The sequence below is a fragment of the Zootermopsis nevadensis genome, unplaced genomic scaffold (genome assembly GCF_977971745.1).
Source record: "Zootermopsis nevadensis isolate Lab colony 2312 unplaced genomic scaffold, Znev_1.0 Znev_ptg000025l, whole genome shotgun sequence".
NCBI lineage: Eukaryota > Metazoa > Arthropoda > Insecta > Blattodea > Termopsidae > Zootermopsis > Zootermopsis nevadensis.
In genome coordinates this window covers 6,564,459-6,590,874 of record NW_028259157.1, presented here as the reverse complement: position 1 = coordinate 6,590,874, position 26,416 = coordinate 6,564,459, and the positions used below count along the sequence as shown (strand labels likewise).

Below are 26,416 nucleotides of genomic sequence, written 5' to 3'. Positions count from 1 at the left end.
ATAAATTATGCTACAATTTAGGTACAACTGCAGGGTGTTTTGAGACCAGATGTAACTTTAATTTTGGTTGTAATACCCAATTTTCAGGATAAGATGTCTGTTCATTATGAAAACAATGCACCATTCCTCACAATCACAAACTTGGAAAGAGTAATTGAAGTGTCTCACTGGGGAAATATTGCTGTTGAAGAAACCATTGATCTGAAACACAGTGGTGCTACCCTAAAGGGGCCATTTTCTCGATACGAGTACCAGAGGGAAACTCAGAGTGGCTTGTCCAGTGTCAGGTCCTTTAAGGTATTTATTGCATATTAGCAAAATTCACTTAATGTAAATACACAGAAAGACTTGGGCATTTAAGATGTTAGAAGCTTAAACTTTGTTTGTGGCATGAATGTTTCCTTGACTGTTTATTTTGCTTCAGAATTTGTTACTTCAATCAGAGCATATCTGATCTCATAGCTGTACTTAACCCTTTGTGGGCTATAGTCAAGTAGGAGATAATACAGGAATCTGTGATACATAATACTATTAAAAATTTAAACAGAAATGTAAATTTTCAAATTAGAAATACAAGTTCTCTACACAAGTAATTCATTGTGGAAACAATTATTTACATGGATTTAAAATATGTAACTATTTGTATTTTCATTCTTAATATCTGAAAAAAAATATTTATAACTTCTTTCTTTCTTTTATATTAGATCAGAAGCATTTCAGATATGGACTTAGTGCTTTCTTCTTACTTGTTTAAATATTTCCAGAGAAGACAAGATATGTTAATCTTGTACTTGATTTGTACAGTAAAAGAGAAGGAATGTTATTCATAATTGATGTTGTTTAACAGTCTTCCAAGTTGATGTTTTCCACTGAAATTCATTGTGAATTCCTTATCTCCTTCATCTCAGCTGTATGCCCAGTCGGTCATATCCTAGATTTTACTATCCTAAGAATACTAGATGGCCCAAGCAAATCAAATGAAGTCCCTCATTAGATAATATCCTAAACACCTCACTTCATCCTTCATAATTCCAAAATTTTCCTGAGCACTTTGTTTTTAAATATTTTATATTTTAAGTTTTCCGTCAGAGTAAAAGGCCATATATGTGATTTGAGATTCTCATGGTGGTGGAGATGTCTTCTAGGTTGTATTTCCATATGGACTTGCAGACAGATGCAGCATTTCAAAGGAACATACTGCCTTCATCTGTAGGGCTGAGCCCTGAAAATGGAGGTTTGACATCACAAGTCATGATGACACAACCGAGCAAATGAAAATATTAAAAAAGTTTCAAGTACTTTGGAACATAGATGGATGGTCACTTTTGCATTGAATGTTAGCAGACCCTTCAGAACTTATTCTTTCCTAATTTTATCAAAATCCCCATTTATATAGAAGTATAACTGAAGTAAGTATGAATTTATTTTCTCTTCCATGATAGAATGTGCTGAGTACAAATTTGTTTTTATTTTGTTTTATCACAGACTATACTCCCAGCAGCTGCAGCTGATATATATTATCGAGATGAAATTGGTAACATCTCCACTTCTAATATGAAAATTCTAAGTGATTCTGTAGAACTTGATCTTCGTCCAAGATTTCCATTATTTGGAGGCTGGAAAACCCACTACGTTATTGGATACAATGTCCCAAGCTATGAGTACTTATTTAATAGAGGTAATTTTTTCTGTTTAGTTGATGACTAGTGTTTGCAACAAGTAGCATTTTGCACTTGAAACTCTGTTGCATGTATTAATTATGTGTGATATTATTACACTGCTTCTCTGTTTCAATAAAATTTCTCTTGTGCAGGAGATGATTACTTGCTAAAAATGCGCTTCTTGGACCATGTGTTTGATGATATGATTGTTGATGAAGTAACTACTAAAATTATTCTGCCAGAGGGTTCCCAGAATATGCAACTTACAACTCCATATCCTATAGAACATTTGCCTAATTCTCTTCATTTTACATATCTCGACATAAAAGGAAGGCCAGTGATAATACTAAGAAAGAAAAATCTTGTTGAGAATCATATTCAGGACTTTCAGGTAAGCACATTTTAATCAATGCTGTTGAAGTATTCAGTATACCGTAATGTTGATAGTTAAATTCAAGACAATTTCTGAAGTTGGAAGAACAGAAATGAACCCTTGTATGTACAATTTATGTTTCTGTACAACATACCAAATATATCATCAGAAATTACTTTAAATGTGTGGTACTGATTGGGAATTTAACTGTCTATATTTTATTTTGAAAGAAAACTAGAGCTTTTCTCTCTCTCCATATAAATGCCATTTTGTTCTTTGCATCTTATGACAAATTTGAAAAATTGGTTACATTTAATATTGATGAATGAGAAATTATGAAATGTAGACACATGTAAATATGCTGATGTAAAATTTTTGTTTGTTTCAGTTGCAGTACAATTTCCCTCGAATCCTAATGTTGCAGGAGCCTTTCCTCATTGTTGCAGCCTTTTATCTTTTGTTTGTCTTCGTCATTGTTTATGTGCGGTTAGATTTCTCCATAACTAAGGTAACTTCTTTTTTAATCACTTTCATTGTCATGGATATAAAGTTCCACTGTGCAGAAAAGCATTGTGTATGTTATGGGAAGAAATGTTTTTGAAGGCATAAGTCAACATCAATTTTTGCATTTTGAGACATTCAGTAGCAAAACAAGTAATGTGAGATATGATACTTTTAAAAGAAATATACACCTCGGTTGAAAAATGCATACATCATTTTTGTGCATAGACCTCTGGATTGTGACCACTTAGAAGACTGAGAAGATGGAACAAAAACATTAAGACGTTTGTTTTGGAGATAGATTTTGAGGATAGGAGCTGGGTGGAATAAATTCAAAATCCTGACCAATCAGAATAGGTATTAATGATATTGGATTTTCATGTGTTCCTGCCGCAGAGCTAGTTATATATGTATATGTGCATACATGGAAATTTGCATGGGCATCTAAATTCTGACATGGGTGAATAATAGCTGATCCTTGGCAGACAATGTTTTTCTTCACTAACTGGTAAAAATCCAGTATACTTCCATTGTATGCATATCAGTACACTATTAAACCTTCATGACATCATGTCTGACTAATGCTAAGTTGTTACATTATTTCTGTTGACTATGACTAGGAAATATCAATATACCAAAAGTAACTTAATGAAGTAATGTCAACGGAGTAATAATTTTTTTTCCGTAGATAGCTGTGGTCAGCAGTATTGAATGACTACATATTGTACACAAATCAGCTTCATCTGAAACTTATATATATGTGAGAAGTGAATGATTTAACAAGATGGAAATACATTACTCATCTGAAAATTGTGTTTGGCTATTGGCAGGATGAAGTAGGAGAGAGTCGCATGAGAGTTGCAGGTTACTGCGAGAAGGTACTAGCCCATCAGGATAAACGGGCCCTTACATATACATACTACAATGAGCAGTTGGGCAAGCTGAAATCATCCAAAGACATTAACGCATTTCTTGTAAGCATATGTACACTATATTTAGTGAAATCCAAACTTGGCTTGAATGTTTTAAAAAATGAGAGTATCTAGGTAGAATCAACACTGGCAAATTCTTTTGTAATCCAAAATAAAAGTTTCATCGATGGGATTTGACTATGGGTCACTTGTACAGTTATGTTCCTAAGTGGTATCATTCTTGAAATCCTTTGTACAGCAATCTCATGTTCCTGGTTCCTGCTATTAATTTTGTCCTACCTATAAACAGTGCAATTATCATAGGATTTGTGGTTCTCACAGCAGTGAGTTTGAAGATGGCTGAAGACAGCCATCTTAATGTAATTATATTCCACATATTTCCTGTGTATAATGGTTTATATTAGTGATCACAGCCTTTGATTCCTTTGCCATTTTACTCCTTGCACTGTTTCCTTTGTCATCTGGGGTTTGTTATTAGTGTTCTAAGAACTATTTTGTCTTTAAGTATTACTGGTATTGATCAAAGAAGTGGGACTACTTTTTCATCCCAGGCTCTTGCATCACTGCTGGGTTCACTGTACACTTCTGTTTCAGTAACATAACAACAAATCTCGCCTTCGTCTTGTGCCTATGGACTAATTTCTTTTTATGTACTGAAATATACAAGAAATATATAATTTCCCCCAATTTGAAAAACAGGAAACTGAATAAAGAGAGAAATCTATGATCAGGTGGATGCTAGCTAGTATCAACAATAAGAAAATATGTAAAGTACTTGGAATTTAAAATTATAAATAGCATAAGCCATCTTCCACCATTCTCTTCATTGGCATTTACTGTACCAACTGCAATTTGACATTCCTAACTTTCATAACAAGTTTTCTATTTTGTTTTCCAGACATCAGTGAAGAACATCAACCATGAATACAAGCGTGAAACTGCTCATATTGCTGACCTTTTGGTAAAACTAAAAGCTGATGCCCCAGATCTTGCTGAAAAGGTCTCAGAGCTGCAGAAAGCTGATAAGTATGTATATTATGGTGTGTCAGGTCCTTCATGGAAGCACTCCTGTTCAGTTCAGTGGAAGACATTCACTGTGAAACTTATATAATTTGGTACCAGAATTTGTCTATATGGATTTCCACTTTTTAATGCACTGTCATATTATAGTTAAACATATGCTTAAGGCATCATCATGTGCTTCTGTGGTAACATTTGAACCGGCTGGCAGTTTTTCTTGGAAGACTTAAGCAGAGATAAAGGATATGTTAAAATGTTAAGTACATAGTGTGAAAAGGCATGGACTGAATCCATTTTCCTGAGGATGAGGTCCAGTAGCAGGCAGTTATGAATCTTTTGGTTCCATAAAAGATGGGGAATTTCTTAATAAGCTGAATGATTATTAACTTCTTGAGAAAGGCTCAGCTCCATGGAATTTTCTTGGATGTTTCGATTTCCCTTGCCACACAAATTTGAACTGTTATCAAGTAGTTACAATTCCTATTTTGTATGTGGGAAGCCCTGGGTTTGGTTGCCATTCTGTAGACTGATTATCCTGACTCAGGTTATTCATGCTTTTCCTCAGTCCTTTAAAACAGGCAATGACATCATCATTCAGAATCATCCCCATATTTAGTGCTACATAACCTGTGTTGTTGAGAAGTCATCAGTAAATAAATGTAAAAGGCCCCAAAACACTTCTCATTCCTTTGCAGTCTGCAGTGATGGCATTCTGATAGTTCTAGCAATGCACAATAGTTACAGTTAGAAGACTGATGTTGTTAAACTGCCTTTGAAATGCTTCTAGACACATGCACATACTAGAAATATAATTACAGAACTAGAATAATACAACCCCTACAGTATGTGTATATATTTCTTACCTTGTAAGTTCCATGTGCAGAAGCAAACTCAGAAGCCCGCGTTTCATAATGTTATAGATTTTGAAGTAGGCAGCACACTTTTTCGGCGTCTGATAATCACTCGGGGCATATTTTGGGCTGTGACTTGTGGTATCATGGCAAATACCCCAGACATGCAGATTTTTGACCTTGAATTATATAATAAACATGAGTTATAAGATAAGTAAATGAAGTACATACGCTTTTCACAAAGAGAAGTATTCCTCTGCGTTCCATCTGAAAGCATAATCAGTTATTGATTGTGGTCTTCTGAGTAATGATGCCATGTGGACTTATAGGTAGATACCAATGTTTCAGAGGAGCACTGCCAACATCTTCAAGGCTTTATCACTGCGAGAACTTCCAATTTCACAACAGTCAATTCTGTAATGATGAAAATACATAGAAAATGACCGAGAAAATGTTAATGCCAATTTTTGGTTATGTATATGTCTTATAGAAAGATATTTTGATCTAGTGTGCATGGCAAATCCTAGTCTGAAAGTCACAGGGTGCAGAAATGCAAAATTATTATACCCACCCACCCTCCCCCCCAAAAATCACACATTGCTAAAAGTATTTTAATAAAAATTACAAATACTAATTGTCTGGTGGCACACTACCAGCCAAATCAGACCATTCACCACTGCTAGCAATGCACCTTCCCACTCAGCACTTTTGGAAAATGAATTTTTGCCCTTTAAACAGATCCAGTGTTAAAATATCTACCATACTTGCCTGATTTGATTCCATGCAACCTTTTCTTGTTCTTAAAACTATTAATCTTCTTGAAGGGATCGTACTTTCAATCACTTGACATTCAGAACAATGTACTGAAGACACAAAAGATTTCCAGCGAAGTTTCCAGGCATGGCATTGACACTGAACTGCACATACAAAGTCAGAAGTAAAGTACTTCGAAGGTGACTGAAAGTTGATAATGACACTCCCAAAGGATCAGTATGATTACATAATGGTCTGATGGTCATATGGGTTATTTACATTAAAATTGCAATTTTATTCAAAATGTAATACCATACAAAATGATTTTCTACTGTTGCCATCGAGAAGATAATGGCCGTTGAAACACTTGAGAGTAGTCATTTTAATAGTTACAGAAGTTTAGCATGAGAATTCTAACACAATGTTACATTTCCAAATGTTAAGTTAAAACTGTCCTAGCATACCACTCTAATACACAAACCCAACATTTTAAACTATAATATAATGTTCAGTAATAAGTAGAGGGGAGATCACATACATCTGTTTTTCCTCACTGTGCCATGTCATTTTCTTTAGGGGCATATAAAATTCTACTCCCTGAAACACTGGTCAGCTATGTCAAGATTACACAGCACCTCAACCCAATAAATTAAGGTTGTTTTGAAGGAAAATCTTGGCATCACATGAATAACATGAGTTAACAGTACACTGACTAAAGCATATTAAACCCAATAATTTGGTCACTTGTAATTATTTTATGAAACATATATAACCTGTTGGGCTGTGGTAAGAGGACTGTTTTAACTATGGGAAGATGGTTTAACTCTGTTGATTTAAAGGCTTTTAGTTTTTTTTATTAATACATTTTTGTTCTTGTGTTATGACAGGCATTTGAAAGAGTTGTACACGCAACACCAGAGTCTGTATGTTGATAAACTAGTACCAGGAAAGATTGCTCGGCAGGCATTTGTTGACACTGAGAATCAATTCAACAAGAAGAAAGAGGAGTGTGTAGAGAAAATCAACACACTTGTTAAATCACTACAATAAAAATGTGATAGAGTAATGAGGGAAAACTATGTTCTTATGGTACAGATTTTTGTTATTTTTAGACAATCAAGAGGAGTTGTTTTTTTCATGTCCACTTTCAATTTGTGTGGTCACATGTATTAATGATTTTTACACATCAAGATTAGCATGCTAAGAGTGCTTGTGTATATATGGATGTATCTTGTTCATGAAAATTAAGAAAATCAAATTATATGACTGCCACATAAAGTTACGAATTGTTCCAATCTTGCTGTAATGTGAATTAGGTCATATCTTGTGCATGCTAGTTCCCCCCCTTAATTTCTTTCTTTCTACAATGCGGGCCCATTTGATAAAAAAGCCCATTCTGAACCATGAGAATGTCAATAAATACAATGAAATATGACAAGGTATAGGCAAGGTCTTAATATTTAATATATGTATAGGATTCTTGTGATATATTTACATTTATTATATTGCACTCAAAATTCAAATTAGTCTGTTGCATACTAATAACTTCCTCATGTAGCTGAAGTTTCACAGAAAGATGACATCCTTTTGAAATTCTGAAACAAGTTATGAAGGATCTGTAACACATTATTTATATGTTTTCAATTCTTCTTGCTTGTCCCACAGTCATGCAATTTGCTAGATTACATAAAAAAATTACAAGAATATTTCTGTATCAAAGTTTTACTAGAGTAAACACACTTTCTTATCTTACAGAAGAAATTGATGTCTAAGGTTCGACAGTTCATACAAAATGTACAAAATAGCAATGAGTAAGAAACAAGTTTTTTGTGCTTTTATGGCACCTGTACATGTAAGTGAACACTCCATGATTTTTCTCCCACAAAAATGGTACACTCAAAATAAATATACGGAAATCAAAGGATAATGTATGTTCAATTAAAACACTAAAAGAAAACATCAAGAGACAGAAACTAAAATATTCTGATATAAAAGTGCAACAGCAGCTCTACTTCAGGACAAGAAATTAATGCATTTTCATGTTTGCAGTCTGAGCACACCAAGAATACTGCATAATTAAGCATAAAATAAATTGTTATCCAAGTTTTTCCATATCCCTTTAGGATGCAGTGGCACAAAGAAAGTAAAAAACAAAACTAAGCATTTTAAAAAACATGCTTTGCTACAATCAACATGGCATTTACAACTATGTTAATACACAACTTATGGGGGGAGGGGGGGTGTCCGGCAGTCAGGGTACTGCTTGCAAACAGTTCCCTATTGCATAGCATTGCTAATTGGTTGCTGGACTTTCATCATACACTAGGTCCATGTTCCTTTCAATATATTTAGTCTTTCTTACATATGTAAAAGCAAATGTTACACTTAGTTTATTTTGACAGTCTTTAAAAAAATCTAGCTGACTTGTACATCCAACATTTAACAACGTGAATTGAACAAAATTAAAATCAGTGTGAAATAAAAAAATTATAGTGTTCTAAGTTAAAATGTAATAAAACTTGCAAAACTTTGGCTTTTGAAAAGTAAGAGTAATAAACTGTAATCCTACTTTCCAGTTATTGGCTTGATAAATTGTAATCTTCCATGAAAATAAAGTTTATATGACAAAACACAATGATCCTTCAGTCACCAGTAGAGAACATGCTAAAACTGCTTGTTAATGGAACTGGAAACCAAGAAGAGTGGACCTAAGGTCACATGTCTGCAGCATTCCATACTTTGATCATCCTACTTATATGGAATAAACAGCTGACAGAAAATCAAAACTGCAGTTATGCCAGAAAACAATCGGACCATATAAAGATTTCTGTCTTCTGGGTTGTTGCGCTGTGTAATCTGGTCGATGTTAACCAATGTTGGTTAATATTGGTAATATTTATCGCCCTGATGACGGAGGCAGTATGACCTCTGAAACGGTTAACATCGACCAGACTACACAGGGCAACAACCCAGAAGACAGAAATCTTCATACTCACCGCTGTGAAAACCTCAAATCTTACAGACCATATAAATTTTCAGAGATCAAAGTAGACACCAACATTCAGTAAGAATTATAGATGAAAGAGGATAAACATTTTAAGATGCACATACATCATGCAATGGGCATGACAGATCATCACTGGTAAACTGTGCACTTTTGATTGCTACAGATATTTTGAACCTATTATGAAAGTTGAATCACTCTTATAATAATGATGAAGAATGTGGCCATCAGTTGTGTGTAAATCATCCTGGTATTCTGCCTTGAGGGGCTGAGCAAAATCATTAAAAATATTAACTGTAAATCATAAATAAAGCAAGCTGGCTTTTAATGTATTTCATTTAGTAGCTTGACAAATTGATATTAATGTTTCTAAGTTAGAGTGACTCATCCCATTTCACTATAACATCCTGAAATGCAGGATTTTCATTTCAGAACCCATCCTTGATTCCTGCTTTTAAATCCTGAATTTGTATAGTATCTTCAGAGACATCCAATTAAGTAAACTGATTCTAAGACATTGACAAGATTGCATTTCATCCACATTTTGGTATGCAAGGAACAATGTGAGATTTGATTCCTGAATATTTCAGATACTTTCTTCAGGTGTTATTTAACTTCCATAAAAATTTCAAATTATATGTGCATACTTACTTATATTCACCTGAAATTATATGAAAACTCCCATAATTAAGAATTTGTATGAACAGTAAAAATCAGTCTCCCCCCAAAGTAAAAGGCAAAACATTGCTAGCTAATATATCAAATGTAATTCTGCTGTTCATTTCACAGTCATGTGGATGAAATGTTTCATCTATTTGGCCCTTACTCTTTCAACTAAGCAGTGTTCCCATCTGAACAAAGTCTTATGCCACTTAAATTCTTATATTCTCTTTCCAATGTTTCCTTCCTTGTGTGCAACATATTTAGGCCTTGCATTATGAAGACACTCAAGGAGTGTGAGATGGGGTATGTACCCCTAGTACACATGGGAGATGAGAACTGCACATAAAGTTTTAGTCATGAAACCTGAAGGAAATAAACCATTTGAGAGACTTAAGCAGAGATGTTAGTATAATATAAAATGGATCTTTATAAAGACATGGGGTGTAAGGTTATGAACAGGAGTCATTTGCTCAGAAAAAAGGTCTAGTTGTGAGCTCTTATGAATATGACACTGAACCTTTTGGTGTCATAAAAGGAAATTTCTTGACTAAAGAGCAACTACTACAAGAACTCTGCTCTGTGGAGTAAGTTATTTTAAAGACACTGTATCAATGTTGTTGAGTTTCAATCAACAGTATGGAATTAAACTAATATAAACAAACCTGCTGTTTCACGGTAATTGTATCAATATAACAAAAAACTGTGTGTGTGTTTATACACACACAGGAAGATGAACATGCATGGAACATTCCTTACAAGTACACTGAAATAAGCTGGCATGATATAAATGGTCTCATCTGAAGTCTGTTTTCTAGAATTTGGAACAGAATTGGTAATATGCACTTTTCATACCATACAGCATAAATTTCTGGCTCATCTGCCAGGTAATCAGCAGCTGAAAATTACCTGGAAACCACAAAATACATCACTGAAATGGAATCACTGTCTTTGTATGTGAATGCTTATTTTGCTGTGCTTTCCAGGCAATTTCCCTTTTAGCACAATTATTTTGCTGCTTTTTTTGGCACCTTCCTTTACATATGGAAGGCACTCCAAATTTCCAATCAAGCAATGCCAATGATTGATGAGAATACAGTCCAGAGTACATTATGCAACTCTAGTAGGTGACACAATGCACAGCACATTACAGCCTGCCAATAGAACAAAATTAAAATTACAAAACTTTCTATAAACTGCTAAAATTTGAATTTTCTTAAAGTAAATCCAATCATTTTGTTATATCAAAAATGAGCAAGTAACTTTAAGTCTAGTCAAGTATTGCTTTATTATTACAAAGTTAATGTAATGCATGCTGCAATAATAATAGCCTGAAAAACTTCCCAGGTTACAAGCATTTAAGTGAAAACTATATACCAAGTGGTGCAAAGAAAAGGTATATTTTAGTGGACATAGCTTGTGTACAGTTAGGTTCATTCATTACACAAATAAATACTTTTGTTTTTAATGAAAAAACAGGCATTTTATTTATAAATATGTCACACTTTTTACTGGAATTGTTACCCTTGTTTTTTAAAAAAAACATTTCTTTTGTGCCACCTGGTATATACATACACATACACAGAGGTCAACAAATGTTGGATCAGTTCAATCAGACAAAAATTCTACTCATCAGGCATGCCCTCCACAAGATAGACCTTCATGAACAATTGTTTCAAAACATTACAAATTAACTATACAGTGGAGAGGCAAGTCCCTAATATCAGCATCTCTTAGGATCATACATGTATCAAAACAATTAGACATCATTAACACAGTGATGAAAAACAATTGGCATCTTACATATGCTGAAACACTCTAAGTGAAACAGCAATGCACTATTTCATAATAGTATTTTGCTCTACCTTATTACCACACCCCACTGCTAAAACATGTTAGTGTCACATTAACAGACCTTCATTCCCACACCAGTTATAATTTTACTCTTAGGTATCTGTGGTGAAAAAATTAAAAATGAATGGGAAAGAATATAAATTAAGAACAAAAAATACTAATCAACCATGATGTTTCACTCACCAAGGACAAATGAGTTGTTGAGCTCTGTATATATGCATATACACACATAAATACAAAAAATAATTTTTGTAGTACTGTAATTAGAAACTTATCACATTTTAAAACACTTTAGGTGCTAAGTCTGAAGTATTAATTTGCTCAAGCAGCACTTAATGATATAACATATTTCATTGGCTGTGAAACATAAATGCAGTACAGAAGTCAGTTAGATAAAGTTGCAGACTGTAACTTGCACACAATCGTGTTGCTATTTATGTTTTGATCATTGTGGCTCTTTCATTCTATCAGACTTCTGATTTCAAGGAAGTTCAATAAATCTGAATCCAAGTCAAAACTATGTTCTGTACAATGGTCCAGGCATCATTTGCATAATACAGAAAAGGCTCCACTGCATGCTAACATATACCAGTCCAAGTGTTTGTAAATTTTTCACTCAAAATTACAGTAGAGCATGAATTATTATGACTGTCAATTTGTCAACTGACATTTCTCTTTTCAAAATTTTCGGTTTCCTGATGGCATGATCATATTCTTTGAAACTAAATAGAGGAATGACCAGAACATAATGCAAAAGGCAGTAAAACAGGAAAGCTCCTTTCCTTCATTGTCCAAATTTCAAACTTCAGAATCTGCAAACTGTAGAATTACTAGGGTAATTTTTCTACAGTTTACCAAACTTATAAACTACACCATCACAATTAATTCCATTCATCACAGTGAATCAAATGATAATTTTAAGAGATCTCCAGTATTTACAACTGGAAAATATACAATTTTCAGTATGCATTAAAATAAATTATAGTGAACAGTTTTACTGAAAAGTTAAGTTATTCACAATATTAAATAATTTATACTGTCATAACTTAACCCTTATCTGCTCAAAATAAAACTCTACTGAATGGTTTCAATCAATGTTACTGATTGTTTTATTAAATTAAGTACCAAGTATTAACCTTTATCATCCATGCGATGCAGTTTAAGGAATTCAACTATCCACCACTACACTTTTCCAAAATCTGGCTGGCAGCCCCATGATGTAGGAATTTAAATCCCCTATCCCTGTACAATAAGCGTTAATTAGGTGACTTACAAGAGTTCTTATGGAATGAAGCATTAGGAGCTCTTCTTCATTTTGATATCCTCCCTGTCTCAGCTATTTTCATCTATTTTCAATTTCACACTATCATTGCATAAGATTTTTCTCATAAAAGCATAGAGTATGCCTCAAAATTCTACATAGTTAACATGCCTCACACAGAATGTGGACCACAGCTTCCATGTTTCCAAATATCTTACACATTGTTTAATAATTAACATCAGAATGTTACATAAGCATTCACAAAAATTACATTCACAGCACACATGTACAATATGCTGATTCAGAGGCAAAGGGAGTTCCACTTCACTATGTAAATTTATTTTGTGGTATTTCTGCAGTGTCATAGTCATAACCACCACTACCACCATGATCTACCACAACCAGAATTATGCCATCAATCTTGTCACTCCTCACTTTCACGAACCCATGAGTTTTAACTTTTAACTTCAGTTTCCATGTACCTGAATATGTTTATAAGAAAACCATTTTGTTTTATTACATACAAGAAATTTTGCATACATTAAATCTGTTAACTATCAGTGATAACTATGAATAAAGAATAATTTTCTAGAACAGATTTATTAAATATAAATTATACACCCTAAGAGTTCAACTACCTTCTTTGTCCCTTTGGTAAACTCTCACTTGCTATTATATAGTTACATCCATGGAATATACAGCAGGCTACCACCTCATCACATTTTCCAAGCATGTGCCAAGTGTCTACCAAAGTCGGAAACTCTTTGCATGAATGAACATTGACAGAATTCAATACAGTAGAGATGCTGGAACACATTTCTTGCATGGTGAAAGTCTTAATAGAAATGTTCTAAGCTTTTCTGCAAGGTTCATTATGAGATTTCTAAAGCAAATCACATAGCATATTTACAGGGCATGCTCTAAAACCAACAAATGAAAGAATTTATTTAACTTCAATAGCATGTCCATCACAAAAACATAAATTTCACAGCTGAAATGGCACATTTGTAGTGGTTCATGCATGTCTTGGATTTTCATACAACCCTTGGAAATGTCAATATAATGTACAGAGAGAAATAGCCACATGGCATTGAAAAACTTAACTGTGGGTCTGCTGACACCTGTTATTGCAACTTTCTCATAATTCATTCTAAACTCAGAAACATTTTTTTCTTCAGGTTCAAAACTGACAAGGTTATTCAACACATCTCTTTTATTTCTCTATTTGATATTAAAAAAAGCAATCTGAAGTTTTGCAGCAATGTGAAACAGCAATCTTACGCAGCATTTCTGCACAGCATAAAACATCTTGTGGGGCAGGTGTGTTGGTAAAACTGATATACTTTTCAGCCTTTGGAAAGGCCAAACATGATACAACTCTAAGATAGATAGGCTACAAACTTCTAAATGAAGCAAGCATTACCAGTGTACCTAAGTTCAAAAATAGTGAAAGAACACACATAAAGTCAATGTCAATTACAGTTATCTGTATTCCAAGCCTTCTCCCCCACTTCAAACACATGCATATCCTGCACAGGTACTGTTAATGTGGAAGATTACACTTCTGTGTCATTCACTGCAACCATAAACCTAGCAAGTAAACAAGAAGCAAAATTTGAAAGCTTTAGTAGGATTATTAAAAAGCAGAATAAATTTTGATAAACATCTATCATACCAAGCAGATAAAATTTATATTTCAGTGTACCAGTGGTCAAGATTTGAAAACTATACTAAAAAATGGGTGTATCCAGCATTTAATGTTGTTCAACTTAAATTCCACTGGTTTGATGTGTGCTATTACTTGTGTATTACAGCATGTTGGAAAGTACTGCAAAACTTCCATAGCCCTATCAGTGCCCAAATACCAGTTGTCTGTTTTGAGACACATTCATGGTTCTGCCCTAAAAAAACAGAGAATATGGACATTTCAATTAACTTAATATCAAATCACATCTTACAGATCTGGATGTTCTGCTGTGATTTTACAGCACAAGGCATTACTTGGATCTTCCTGAACCTTAGAAATGTGTAACATGTTACTACTGTAATTCAAAATATCAACTATGCAAGAAAATACATTGTTTATTCCTGTGATTACATATGACACATAGTAAGATGGGACAATGCGTCTGAAGTCAGTCTGTCAGTTTTATGTTGGTATGTTTGGGCCCAAACCTGGCTTCAGTTGCCATGAAGGTATTCTCACATTTAATTTACTTGAAAAATAAATTCTATAAATTTCATAATTTCAATATGATTTGCAGATATATGGCAACCAAGTCAAAAAGCGTCACTAATGAAAAGTGAACACATTAATAAGTTATATGGCAGCAGAATACACCAAAATTTCCTATATGGTCTTGTAGGTAGATACCAATGTTCTGGAGAAACGTACCATCTCCATCTTCAGGACTGAAAATGAATACTATTTTTCTCCAAGGAAGACCAACATTACCACCTTTACTACTGTAATAACCTCAATCCTCACACAATTAGGCTTGCTGCTGAAAAAAGAGTTTTGCAGATACATACAATGATCACAGAAAACATTAGACAAGCCAATTTTAAACACTTTATATCACGACAATTACACTACTCAGATAAAAGTTCAGACTTCACAATATGAACCCAAGGAAGCATGTAGATGACTTACCAATTTTTCAGTGACAGTTAAGTGTAGAGGTTACAGAGTGTGGAATGAGGTGGAAAGATAATCATGAATGGAGAGTGGGTAAAGATTTTGAAATGGTATGGCCTATTTGAAAGTTGTACCTCAATATGTATTTGGCAGGACTGAGAAAAACCATAAAAAACCTTGACGAGGATAGCCAGGAACTTGGAAAACCATCCAACCTGGTACCCTATTAAAAACAATTATACGGCTTTACTACTACATCAAGCTGCTCAGTGCTTACAGAGGTGGTGGAGGGTCCAAACCATGTGGGGACTTGATAACAATTATTTTCATCAAGTCCTGTCTTTGTTACAGGTGACAGAAAGAGAAAACAATAGACCCAAATCATCCAGAAATAAAGACAGAAAGAAAATTAGAAGAAACAAAGGTAGCAAACAGACACTATTCATGGCAACTCTGAAAATAAGTGGTTAAATTACACTTATGAATTTAAAGTGCAAACTGACTCATTTATTTTAAGATGGTATTCAACTATATGTTTTGAAAAGCAGCTAGAAACAGGGATATTCTTCATTCAGACAAAAACTGATGCCCATTCCTTGCAAGGTTACACCTGACACACAGGACAGATGGACAACAAACAATAACTGCAGTTGAGGTAACTTAAACCCATTACCCACAAAAAAGAATGGATTGGCACCACCAAATAAGCAGATCAGCCAAGTCAACTTTAAAGCCATTAACAGTCAAAGAATGAAGAATGGATGGACAGCCACAAATAACCAGCACATTTGAGTCACCTTTAACCTCATTAACTACGGAGAGAGAACAGGCCAAGACCCACCCTTGGTTTTAGGGCCCATGACGATGATGATAACCATGGAGTGTGAGAATGTGGAAAAAAGGATCAAACTCATTTATAAGGCATGGCACTACCTTGGCAACTGTTTGAAAGAACTATGGAAAATGCCATTCTTCAGTAAACCAGAGTCTCTTAAATGAATGACAGGCATAATAGGAATTCCAATTTTGTGTTTAGCCCAACTTATACTGCAAGAACCTCAGGAGTTCTGGCCTTTTCACACCTCTCTAGATCGGAAAGCAGCTCATTCATTTAACCAACTCCATGTAATAAATAATTCTTGAATTAATAATTTTTATGATAAAAATACAACATTTCCAAGTATACTTAAAACTTTAATATTTAATAATCATAACGAAGAATAATGTAAAATATAAATTTTGTAGATACATAAATAAACACAAAAACAGAAATTACAAGTAGAAATATAGGTCGTTAGGATCACAATTTAACATACTGTATACAAATGTGGGAAATCTAAATTTTTACACTTTCTACAGCATATATACATTTTTTTAAAAATCTTGATCAAGTACATACAATACCCAAAAAAAAGATCACTTGTAGGGATAAATTTCTTCCTGGCCACACTGAAACACATGCTTTTCTATTCAATTTGAAGCCTAAGGTTGTTCAATTCAAGTAACTATGAGCTACATCTGGTCAGATTTGTTCCATTATTCCATTACCGAATGCCTTCAGAGGATATTTTTAAACATCCTAATTAAATTTTCCCAAAATGAAGATTCATTCAGTCAATTTGACATTTGTTATATAAACACTTCAGTTTTGCTTTTCATAACACCCTTTTTATAAGCAAATGCATATGAAATTACCAACTGAAAACAAAGAATTAATTACCAATGCAACTGCAACTTATATGGAAATGTGTCAGAATATTAACTTTTAGAATAAGAAAATACCCAAGAATTCCTTCAATTGCTTCATATGATTTCATGTATTTATATCTATACATACTAAATTCAAGTATATATATTTCAGAGATGATTTACTACTCCTGTGAGTTACATCTAATCATAACATTAATACAAACACTAAAATATGAGTTATGTGAACATAACAGGACTGAATTCCTTCTGCTACATTCCCCACATACCATGACCATTAAAGCAAAGTTTTGGAAACATTTTTCACAACAAATGTACAGTAAAGGTGGAAGAAAATGAGTGGGTGGTACTATAAACCACATGTGATGGATTCCTTTTAACATCACTGTCCTCTGGGAGTTAAAATTCTACATTATAGACACACTTCCAGGAGTTCAGATAAATGTGCACAATATTTCCTAAGGCAAATCTTGTTTTGACATGAAATGATGCAAAATTTACTATTATATATGATGGAAGACATACAATTTATTTAATTTTCACATGGACACAAACAGAATAAAAAACTAAAAAAGCTTCACTGAGATAATCCCTGCATTAAAATTTCTTTTTGCAAAATTTAGTGTAAACCAGTGTAATAATTGTGTAAACAAAGAAGCTCTAATCCACACAGATATATATATATAAAGGATACAATATTATGACTGTGCTAATATATCAGACACAGGGAGGACCCCCAAAAGGGAGAAAATAACCATCAAATTCCATAATTTTTCTTCAAAAAGCTGCCAGTATCCATAAGTCTTTAATTAAAGACCATAAGATATTTCATTGACAGCAGACTGGAGTATGTCACAAGAAAAACTGTTAATACTTATACCCATAAATTATACAAACTTGATATATTTTACAGATATACCAGACATCAAAAATAACAATTAAATTTGCCTTATCACCAAATCCTTATTTTTACTTACTATTTTTCAATTAGAATACTAACAAAAAGTAAATAAATAAAAATAAATATTTTTTGGGAAGATGAATATAATTATTATTTTTATGTATTTTGGTATTTCTTCTTTTTCTGTGGAGAAAAAGAATGTATGGGTAATGTTATCCCTGGAACTTTCTAGCACACCATAAAAACATATGTGAAAGTGGAGGCATAGATCCATGCACTCTGACCCCCCCCCCCCCCCAGTAATGATCCCATAGTGTGGGTAAATTTAAAAAATGTGGCCATACACTAAACTTAAATAAGTTTTTGTAAAAATGTCTGTGAAATAAAACATAGCTGTCTTGGGGGCATGTTCATACCCATGGTGTATCCAATTCTGTGGTTTAATGGTATAACAAGGCCAACTGTACATTTTGAATATGAAATAAATTTATTTTGTTCATACTAGCCATTATACATCTTCTGGAATGGCCAACTGCAACACATTAGATTTTGATAACTGTTAAATAATGCTATAAGCTTTAGAAAATTTTAATATTTATGCCCTCCCACACATGGTCCTTCAGTATTATTAAACATGCACACATAACATGCCCACATTCAGGTCTGAGGGTGGCTCAACCAGGAGGCCCAACCGATAGGCATTTGTCCACTTCCCCCACCCCCCTACCTGCGAAAAGATGCAGAATTCAGCTTCCAAAACACTGTAGTTTTATAACTTTATAATTCAGACAATGGACAAGGTCCAAAACAATTTTACAACATACTATTAATACAATGCATCATCATCAGAAACCTTCAGACTTCAACTGCACTTAACATTTTTGTTGGAAAATGTGGTGCAAAGAGACCTCTTGGAGGCTGATCAGAGGATGATGTTAAAACATAGACAAGTGGATAATGCTGAAATATATCTTAGAAAAGGAAGGTGTGAAGATGTGTTCTCCTTTGAACTGACTCATCATAGAATGTAATGGAGGGTTTTTTTAATTTTACTTTTGAATTATAATTTATTTTCTTCAACAAATATAGATCCACTTCAAATAGTCTATCTCCATTTTCAAGCTTGTAACCTGTGCATTTGTTAGTTTCACTTTAAAATATTTGCACTAAATTAGATCTCAAAACAAGAATGAACCCCCACTAGCCACCTACTGACTTAGGTAGGATGTTTACAGATGCCCTAGGTTTATTCCAAACAGTCTGTACAATGAAAATAAAAGCAGAGGATATTAAGACTCCTCTTGCATGAAATAAAGAGCAGCAAATATAATGAAATTCAGAATAACATATAAAATGAGTGAAAGGACATTGGAGTTAGAAGTATCAAGCAGACCCCATTTTAAATAACAAATGCCCCAGACACAACACAATAAAATATCTGCAACGTAAGCGCAATTATAATAAACAATACCAAGAACAGGAAAATGTAAAAGATTACTTAAATTCTGAGATCATGTGATGAAGTCAAATACAGTGTAACTTTTAAAAAATGTCAACAATAAAAAATAAGGTTGGAAACTTTGGGGGGTTTAAAATATGCATCTACTAATGCCTTCCAATATATTACACAAAATATATACAGCTTCAGAACTTAATATATTGTTATTTTGGCACTAACAATGTGGCACATATACTGTTACAACCCTAAGAAAACCCTTACTGAAATCTTTTAGTTTATAAACTAGTCTCACAGAAAATCATAAATGGTGGAATTACTGTATCTATTGCATGCGCTATCAATTACTTGGGACATCGCACTTTTATTTTGTAGCAAATTCTGTATGCAGTATTGTTTGAAAACATATTTATCTTAAAATTAGTAAATTTAACTTACACCAATAAAACTGTTAAAAATGATCATACATTTCAGGCTTCATATAAGTTCCCATAATTTATGTACTGTCGCATATATATTCATACAAAACCAAAAATATGAAACTAAAGAATACTGTGTATGAAGGAAATGTGATTCATAATTTAAGCACAAGGAGACACAAATGATTACACAGTCAGCATAAGAAAAAACACTTCTTCAGACTAAGGCACCTGAAAAGTACACCCTGTTAAAACTTAAGACCCATTATTTCGCAATCTTAATATTTTCTACAGTATGTGAAATTTAAAAAAATGTGAATCTGAGCAGATTAAAAAATGTTCCTCATGCACTACTGTTTCTTTCCTCAAACTTTCACCCTCCACCAACATGAACACATAAGCACAAAACAAAATTTAGTATCAACTGCTAGTTACTATTATGTACTAAGAGCATGCAATAAATTCCAAGACCTTATTATGTACCTTGTACATGTCTCACTTCAGTTCCACATATTTTGTGCATTACTATACGAGTTTCATAAACCAAGCTGTAGGAAGTCTCTTGAAGCCACTGCAGGTATTGACGGACACGCTGTTGGATCTGCTCATCATGTTTTGACCCCCACCAACTCCTTCAATGGCACAAAGAGATGGAAATTACTGGTAAGTGAGTTTTAACTGTATTACAAGGAGAGGGATGGTACTGAAGCACTTCCCAGACCATTTTCTAAAGCACTGTGTTTGGCACTGTCTCAGTGAGGAACACCCTTTTAGTGGTGGACTTTACCAGTTCTCACAAATATTCCTTTAGCACAAAGGCATGATATTCACAAATCACTGTTGCTCCACTTGGCAAAGAAAACTGATTGTCCCAGAAGTCAGTTGCCATGACTCTTCCAACAGAAGTTACCTCCTGAATTACACGAGTGTGAGCAAAAACTTATCTCCTTCATTTGTTGTTAACACACACTTACTTTCTGGAATGCAGTGTTCACTCCCATTCTACCTGACCGTTTTGCTGATCTGCATCACTCACAACTCAAATTTCTATGGACCATGTCCATACAAATGATCCCACAGACTATTAGATAATCCAATTAGGTTACGATATATGCTTCAATATGTTGTATGAGAGAGCAATGCATGGCACACCAGTGCAGGCTGCATCCATAACAGATTTTTTGATGTTTTCAGAAACATGTACACATTTAAAACATCATGGAGAATAACAGAGTATTATCTTTGAAAACTTCAAACAGCTGTAGATATGTTTCAGCAATGTTAACTAAGTAATTATAAACTTCATGACACAGCCTCTATACATCCACTTTCACTATTGCAATCTTGAATAACAGCAATGACAAGTGAATGCTGAAGTTCATACTTTTGTTACCAATACTAGACACCAGCAGTATGAAAAGATCGCAGGTCTCATAATTTCATTTCTAATGCAATGGCATAAAAAGTTTTGAGACTTATTGTATGCTCCCCATGACACATAACAATCAATTCTTCCTTATTTTTAATGTGGATTACATTTATTATTTTTAATTTCTCTCAGTGGCTCTGTGTTTAGTTAAATTTGTACAGGAATATACATTAATAATATACAACAGACACATTTAATTCCTTATAGGGATGCAGTATATGTACAAAATTTTACAGATATTTATTCGTTATGATAATGAAGTATCAACATGTTCATATTAATTAAAAATCAACAAATAAAGACTTCCATTAAATATGTCAACAAATAAAATATTTAGGATAAATTTAGCCATTTCATTGTAAATTACTTTTGAAAGAAATCATTAGGAAGTAATATCACTAAAACATGCCCAAAAATTATATTAGTTATAAATTATTTATGACAGTAAAGCATTGGTACTATCAAATTAAATTAATACTTCCATCATATACAACACATAAATACAAAAATTATACATATTTATACTTCTTGTGAGTAGGGCTGTGGCATCAGCAAATCCATCATCAATGATAAAAATTCAGCATTCAAGAAGTCCAAGCACAGTCATCACATACAATATCAAGAAAGACATGGTGTGCTTCAATGCACTTACTTTAACACTCTTGTACTAAAAAATATGTTTACATACTCATCACTTTCTGCACATAAAAAGGACATTTCAATTTATATTTACATGAAAATATTCCTACTCACAACAGAATTGTCTGGACTGTCTTGACTTGAATTATAATCTTTTCTCAAAATTAAATAAAAGTTATTCTTCTTTAGCATAAAATCTATTGTACTCGACTGTCAGTTACCATGCCCAGTAAAGCTAGACCCAAAAATCATTTCATAGTGGGACAGACCAGACCAGTGTAGACTTCATACATAAATAAGGTTACATACTGGATGTTAGGCAAGAGTTTGAATATCTTAACCCAATATCTGGATCAAGGATATTCATATGCAGAAATAGAACCCAACAATACACATGTATTTAGCCAACACACAGAAACAGTATTATATTCAATACACTGTCATTTCCAAGAGCTTACTTTCATAATACAGCCAGAAAGTATCACTTTCTACTTTTCTACTTCCTCATTCAGTAGTCAACCTGGCACACCATTTGTAAACTGTGATGGTAATCAAAATCTCTTGCTTGGTGAATTAAATAATTTTTAAATTCAATAACCAGTTCACAGAATCCATTCTATAATGGACTTTCAATGAACATGGCATTCTCATAAACAAACACATCACACAGTTGTTGAATTGAGTCATATGCACTAATAGCAGAGCTCCCTGTTGATTGGGGTGTATTTCAAGTTGTAAGTACAACCTTCCTTACTGCACCCAACAAACACAGTTCAGCCATAAGCTGAAGATGATCTAAGTTCTAAATTAATAAGGTAGCCAAAATGAATTACCACAAATTTCTACATGAAGGCCATATATGCAACTTAAATTGTGAGTTTTTGAAACAGCGTGAGTGCCAATTTCTGATTCTACTTTTCCTTTTCATGTGTTTAGAAAGGAGCAAGCTATTTAAGTGACACTGCTCTTTGAAAGTTAAACTACCACAAGAACTGTTAAAATTGTTACTATGCCACTGGACTAATAGTCAGTTTCAATATTATATTTTACACAATAAAATGCTTACTGAAAGACTGAAATCATTTTATTACAAGGGACTGGCATCCACACTATGTTTAATTTATATTTTATATGTATACATATATACATGTATACACACACATAAGTATGTATGTATATATACATATATATTTTGTACTAAAGTGTAGTTAATCTGTACCTCAGCTGAAACTGAATGTTTTGACTAGATTTTAACTGAGGTATCTAACCACATGTATCTTCATACAGCAGACCATCCACCCTGAAACCTGTCTCATAACTTTGGCAATTTAAAGTAGCACTGTGTACTTATGGGTTCACACTAAAATATGCATTAGCATCTAATACATAAACAGAAAAATGGAAAACCACTACCTCTTCTTTGCTGCACTCACTTTGCCAATCTGCTTAGGGGGTTGACCTTTCTTAACAGATTTCTCAACCCTTACAACATGTTTCTTCTTCTTTGGTCGTTCTGGTGATCCATTGCAACACTGGCACTTCCTGATATGACCACGTCTCCTTGAAGATCTTGTGGGTTTTGTATGTGTTTCACATGTTCCTCCACTGGGGCAATCACCTTTATCTTCCAAACGCACCTTTGAAACAAGATGTTCCTCATCTGGGACAGGCATTGTATCCGTTTCTGCCATTGAAGCTGGGGTTAGCAGAAGAGTAAAGGGATCTACACTCGCATCCTCACCACCTTCTCTCCCTCCCTGCAGCTTTGTATGTAATCCTTGCTGCCTTCTGCAATTAATATCAACAGAAGGGGACACAACTGTTGACTCCTTTGTTGGCACATTTATTTTGGAGAGGGAAGGAACGTCCCTGAATCTTTTATCGCGTAACAAATCCCTCCGATCAAATCTATGTCCTTCTCTGATCCTCCCACTCTTTGCATTAGATTCTATAAAATCCTTGTCTGTTCCTCCTTCAGTAAAAACCCTCTTGACTGGACGATTCTTTTTATTTGGAAGTATTTTTTCAGAATTCGTTGGACTTCTATCAGTTGAATCCATGCCATTAGTGCTAGACAATTTCAAGGTCACATCAGTATTCTGGGAATCTGAAACTGGAACTTTGTTAAGAACAGTAGGAAGCAATGGGAATGCTGAAGAATGAACAGATGCAAGTGCTGAAGATGATGACCCATCATTACTGATCTCAACCACTTCCACATCGGTGGTGGCCCCATCATCTAGTTGAGAAGACATCTGAGATGAGGGACTCATTTCATCAAAATCTTCATCATCTGCACCAATTTTATCCTGTGAACTTGAAGAGTCCCACGTCTCTTGGGAATCTACATGATCATTAAAATACTGGTTGGGTCTGTTGAGTCGTGCTCGTTTAATGGCTCGGCCAACATCCTGCCGACTGGTAAAAGGCTTCTTAGCATAAGTGTATGCAAATTTTTGAGCAGCAGTAAGTGATGGTAATGGATCTCTTGTACCAGAAGTTTCTAGAAGGTGGGAATGCTGTATCAAAGACAATGTTGTTGGGACTGGAGAAGGAATGGTTACATCCAATGAGGAAGCTACCATTCTTGTGGAAAAAGAATCCAAAGTCACACTATCTTCACTTAAATTAGTAACAGGTAAGTCTACTTTAGGTTCAACATTTGATCCACTTGGAATGGTTGTATTTCCAGCCAGAACCTGCTTTGGAACACTATCCTGTGATTCTTCTATTACAGTGTCCATGTGTGCTACCACAGTTCTTGGTGGAATACTCAGAGTCCTTGCTAAAATGCTTTTCTCAGGCAAAGAAGTCTCTTGGTCACCAATTAATGCTTCTTCATTCCTATTACATTTGCCAGATTCAGACTCTTCAGTGTGCTCATTGGATGAATCAAGGACTATACTGCTGACAACACCCTCACTGGCATCATCACATTTGGAACTTGTATTCATTGAGTCTTCCACAGAAGAGCAGCTCTGTGATGCACTCTTCAAGCAATTATTTAGAGAACAACTTTGGCCTGATAAATTACCTTTCACCACATTCATCTGGGCATTTAACTTCTGACTTTGCACAACATTAACAGCTGTGTTATATCTGCTCCGCTCTTTACCTGTCAAACGAGATTTCCAATCACTATACGACTTTTTGGAACCAAAAGACCTGGTTTCACGCCTACTTTCTAAATCCTCACTAACCTGATTATCCACACAAGGATTTCCATGAGATCCTTCCTGGCTACTTGATGAATATTCATGCCTGAAACTTGAACCTGTATATGGTTCTGTTGTTTCCACAGCCTGATTACAAGAAGTATCTTGCATTGTTTGTTCAAAACTAGGTGATGAATTTGGATCAAGCAAAAGGTCAGCTTCAGGGAAAAGTTCACTGGTGCTGGGTTCATCCACACCAAGATCCTCACATTCTTCAGACAAACTTTTCTGCAACCTTAGTTCCCTCTCAAGTCTTGCCATTTTTTGGTGCATTTCTATACGTTCCAATTTTTCTATTCGTCGCTTTTCTTCTGTTTCACTCTCTGTTTTACGATATGTGTGAATTGTATTGGGATTAACATGCAGAGAATTTGCAGCTATACTAGTTTTCCTGCCCGCAGGCACAAACTTGGTATCTGATAAGAATGAGCGTCTATCTTGTGAAACATCCTCAGCCTCAGAAGATCCATCCCTATCTGCCAGGTGAAGAGAACTTCCCACTTGTTCTGTCGTCATGTCTGATTCATCCTTCTGTACCACTACTGGCTGAATGGCTACCCGTACCCGCTTCACCACTGGCATATAACGCCAAGGTGAATCCTGGCTCTCTGGTGTCATCTTTGTTGACAACCGATATCCTATGTCATTGATGTACTCCAGACGGTTTGATAACTTGGATGAAGCATGGTATGTTCCCACTTCTGTGGCACTCTCTGTTCCAGCTGCAAACTGAAGTGTCTGTGTTGTGTTTGTTCTGCACAATAATCCTGTTTTTGGTATCATCTGGCTTGCACCTTCCACACTAGAAGTCTGGCAAATTGAACTGCTTTCTCGTTGCTTGCAAATGCCAGGAACCTTGCTGCAACTGTTGGCCACATTTATGGCATCACTAGAAGAGCTACTGTTACTGTTACTGTTACTGCTGCTGCTGCTGCTGCTACTGCTGCTGTCACTGTTCTCAGGTACATCCCCCTCCTTTGCTTTCTGCAGGCCACTTTCCATTAAATGAAGATGGGAAGACCTGGACACTGTTGTACCATCATGACTACCTGTCTCCATGCACATGGTAACTTCTTTTGAAGATCCTGCAGTTCTGTCTTGCAGAAACAATTCCTCATTCAGAGCATCTGAAGCAACAAAAT

The 26,416-nt window shown here is 34.5% G+C and overlaps 2 protein-coding genes across 8 annotated transcripts in view; one reads left to right on the top strand and one right to left on the bottom strand.

Moving 5' to 3' along the window:
• LOC110828878 (dolichyl-diphosphooligosaccharide--protein glycosyltransferase subunit 1) overlaps positions 1-7,373 on the top strand; it is a 13,290-nt gene extending 5,917 nt beyond the window's left edge. For both annotated transcript variants that reach the window (XM_022062005.2, XM_022062006.2), the window contains exons 4-10: positions 88-297; positions 1,486-1,678; positions 1,814-2,052; positions 2,423-2,542; positions 3,366-3,509; positions 4,366-4,493; positions 6,979-7,373. In XM_022062005.2, coding sequence (XP_021917697.1) covers positions 88-297; positions 1,486-1,678; positions 1,814-2,052; positions 2,423-2,542; positions 3,366-3,509; positions 4,366-4,493; positions 6,979-7,141 — 1,197 coding nt within the window. In that variant the 3' untranslated portion in view covers positions 7,142-7,373. The remainder of the gene's footprint in view (positions 1-87; positions 298-1,485; positions 1,679-1,813; positions 2,053-2,422; positions 2,543-3,365; positions 3,510-4,365; positions 4,494-6,978) is intronic.
• The window catches only part of LOC110828876 (uncharacterized), a 58,902-nt gene continuing 36,851 nt past the window's right edge, over positions 4,366-26,416 (bottom strand). For 4 of the 6 annotated variants that reach the window (XM_087355611.1, XM_087355610.1, XM_022062002.2 and 1 more), the window contains 2 exons: positions 6,107-26,416; positions 4,366-5,517 (listed from right to left, as the gene is read on the bottom strand). In XM_087355611.1, coding sequence (XP_087211737.1) covers positions 23,469-26,416 — 2,948 coding nt within the window. In that variant the 3' untranslated portion in view covers positions 4,366-5,517; positions 6,107-23,468. The remainder of the gene's footprint in view (positions 5,518-6,106) is intronic. The other 2 variants (XM_022061999.2, XM_022062000.2) reach the window with 2 other exon arrangements.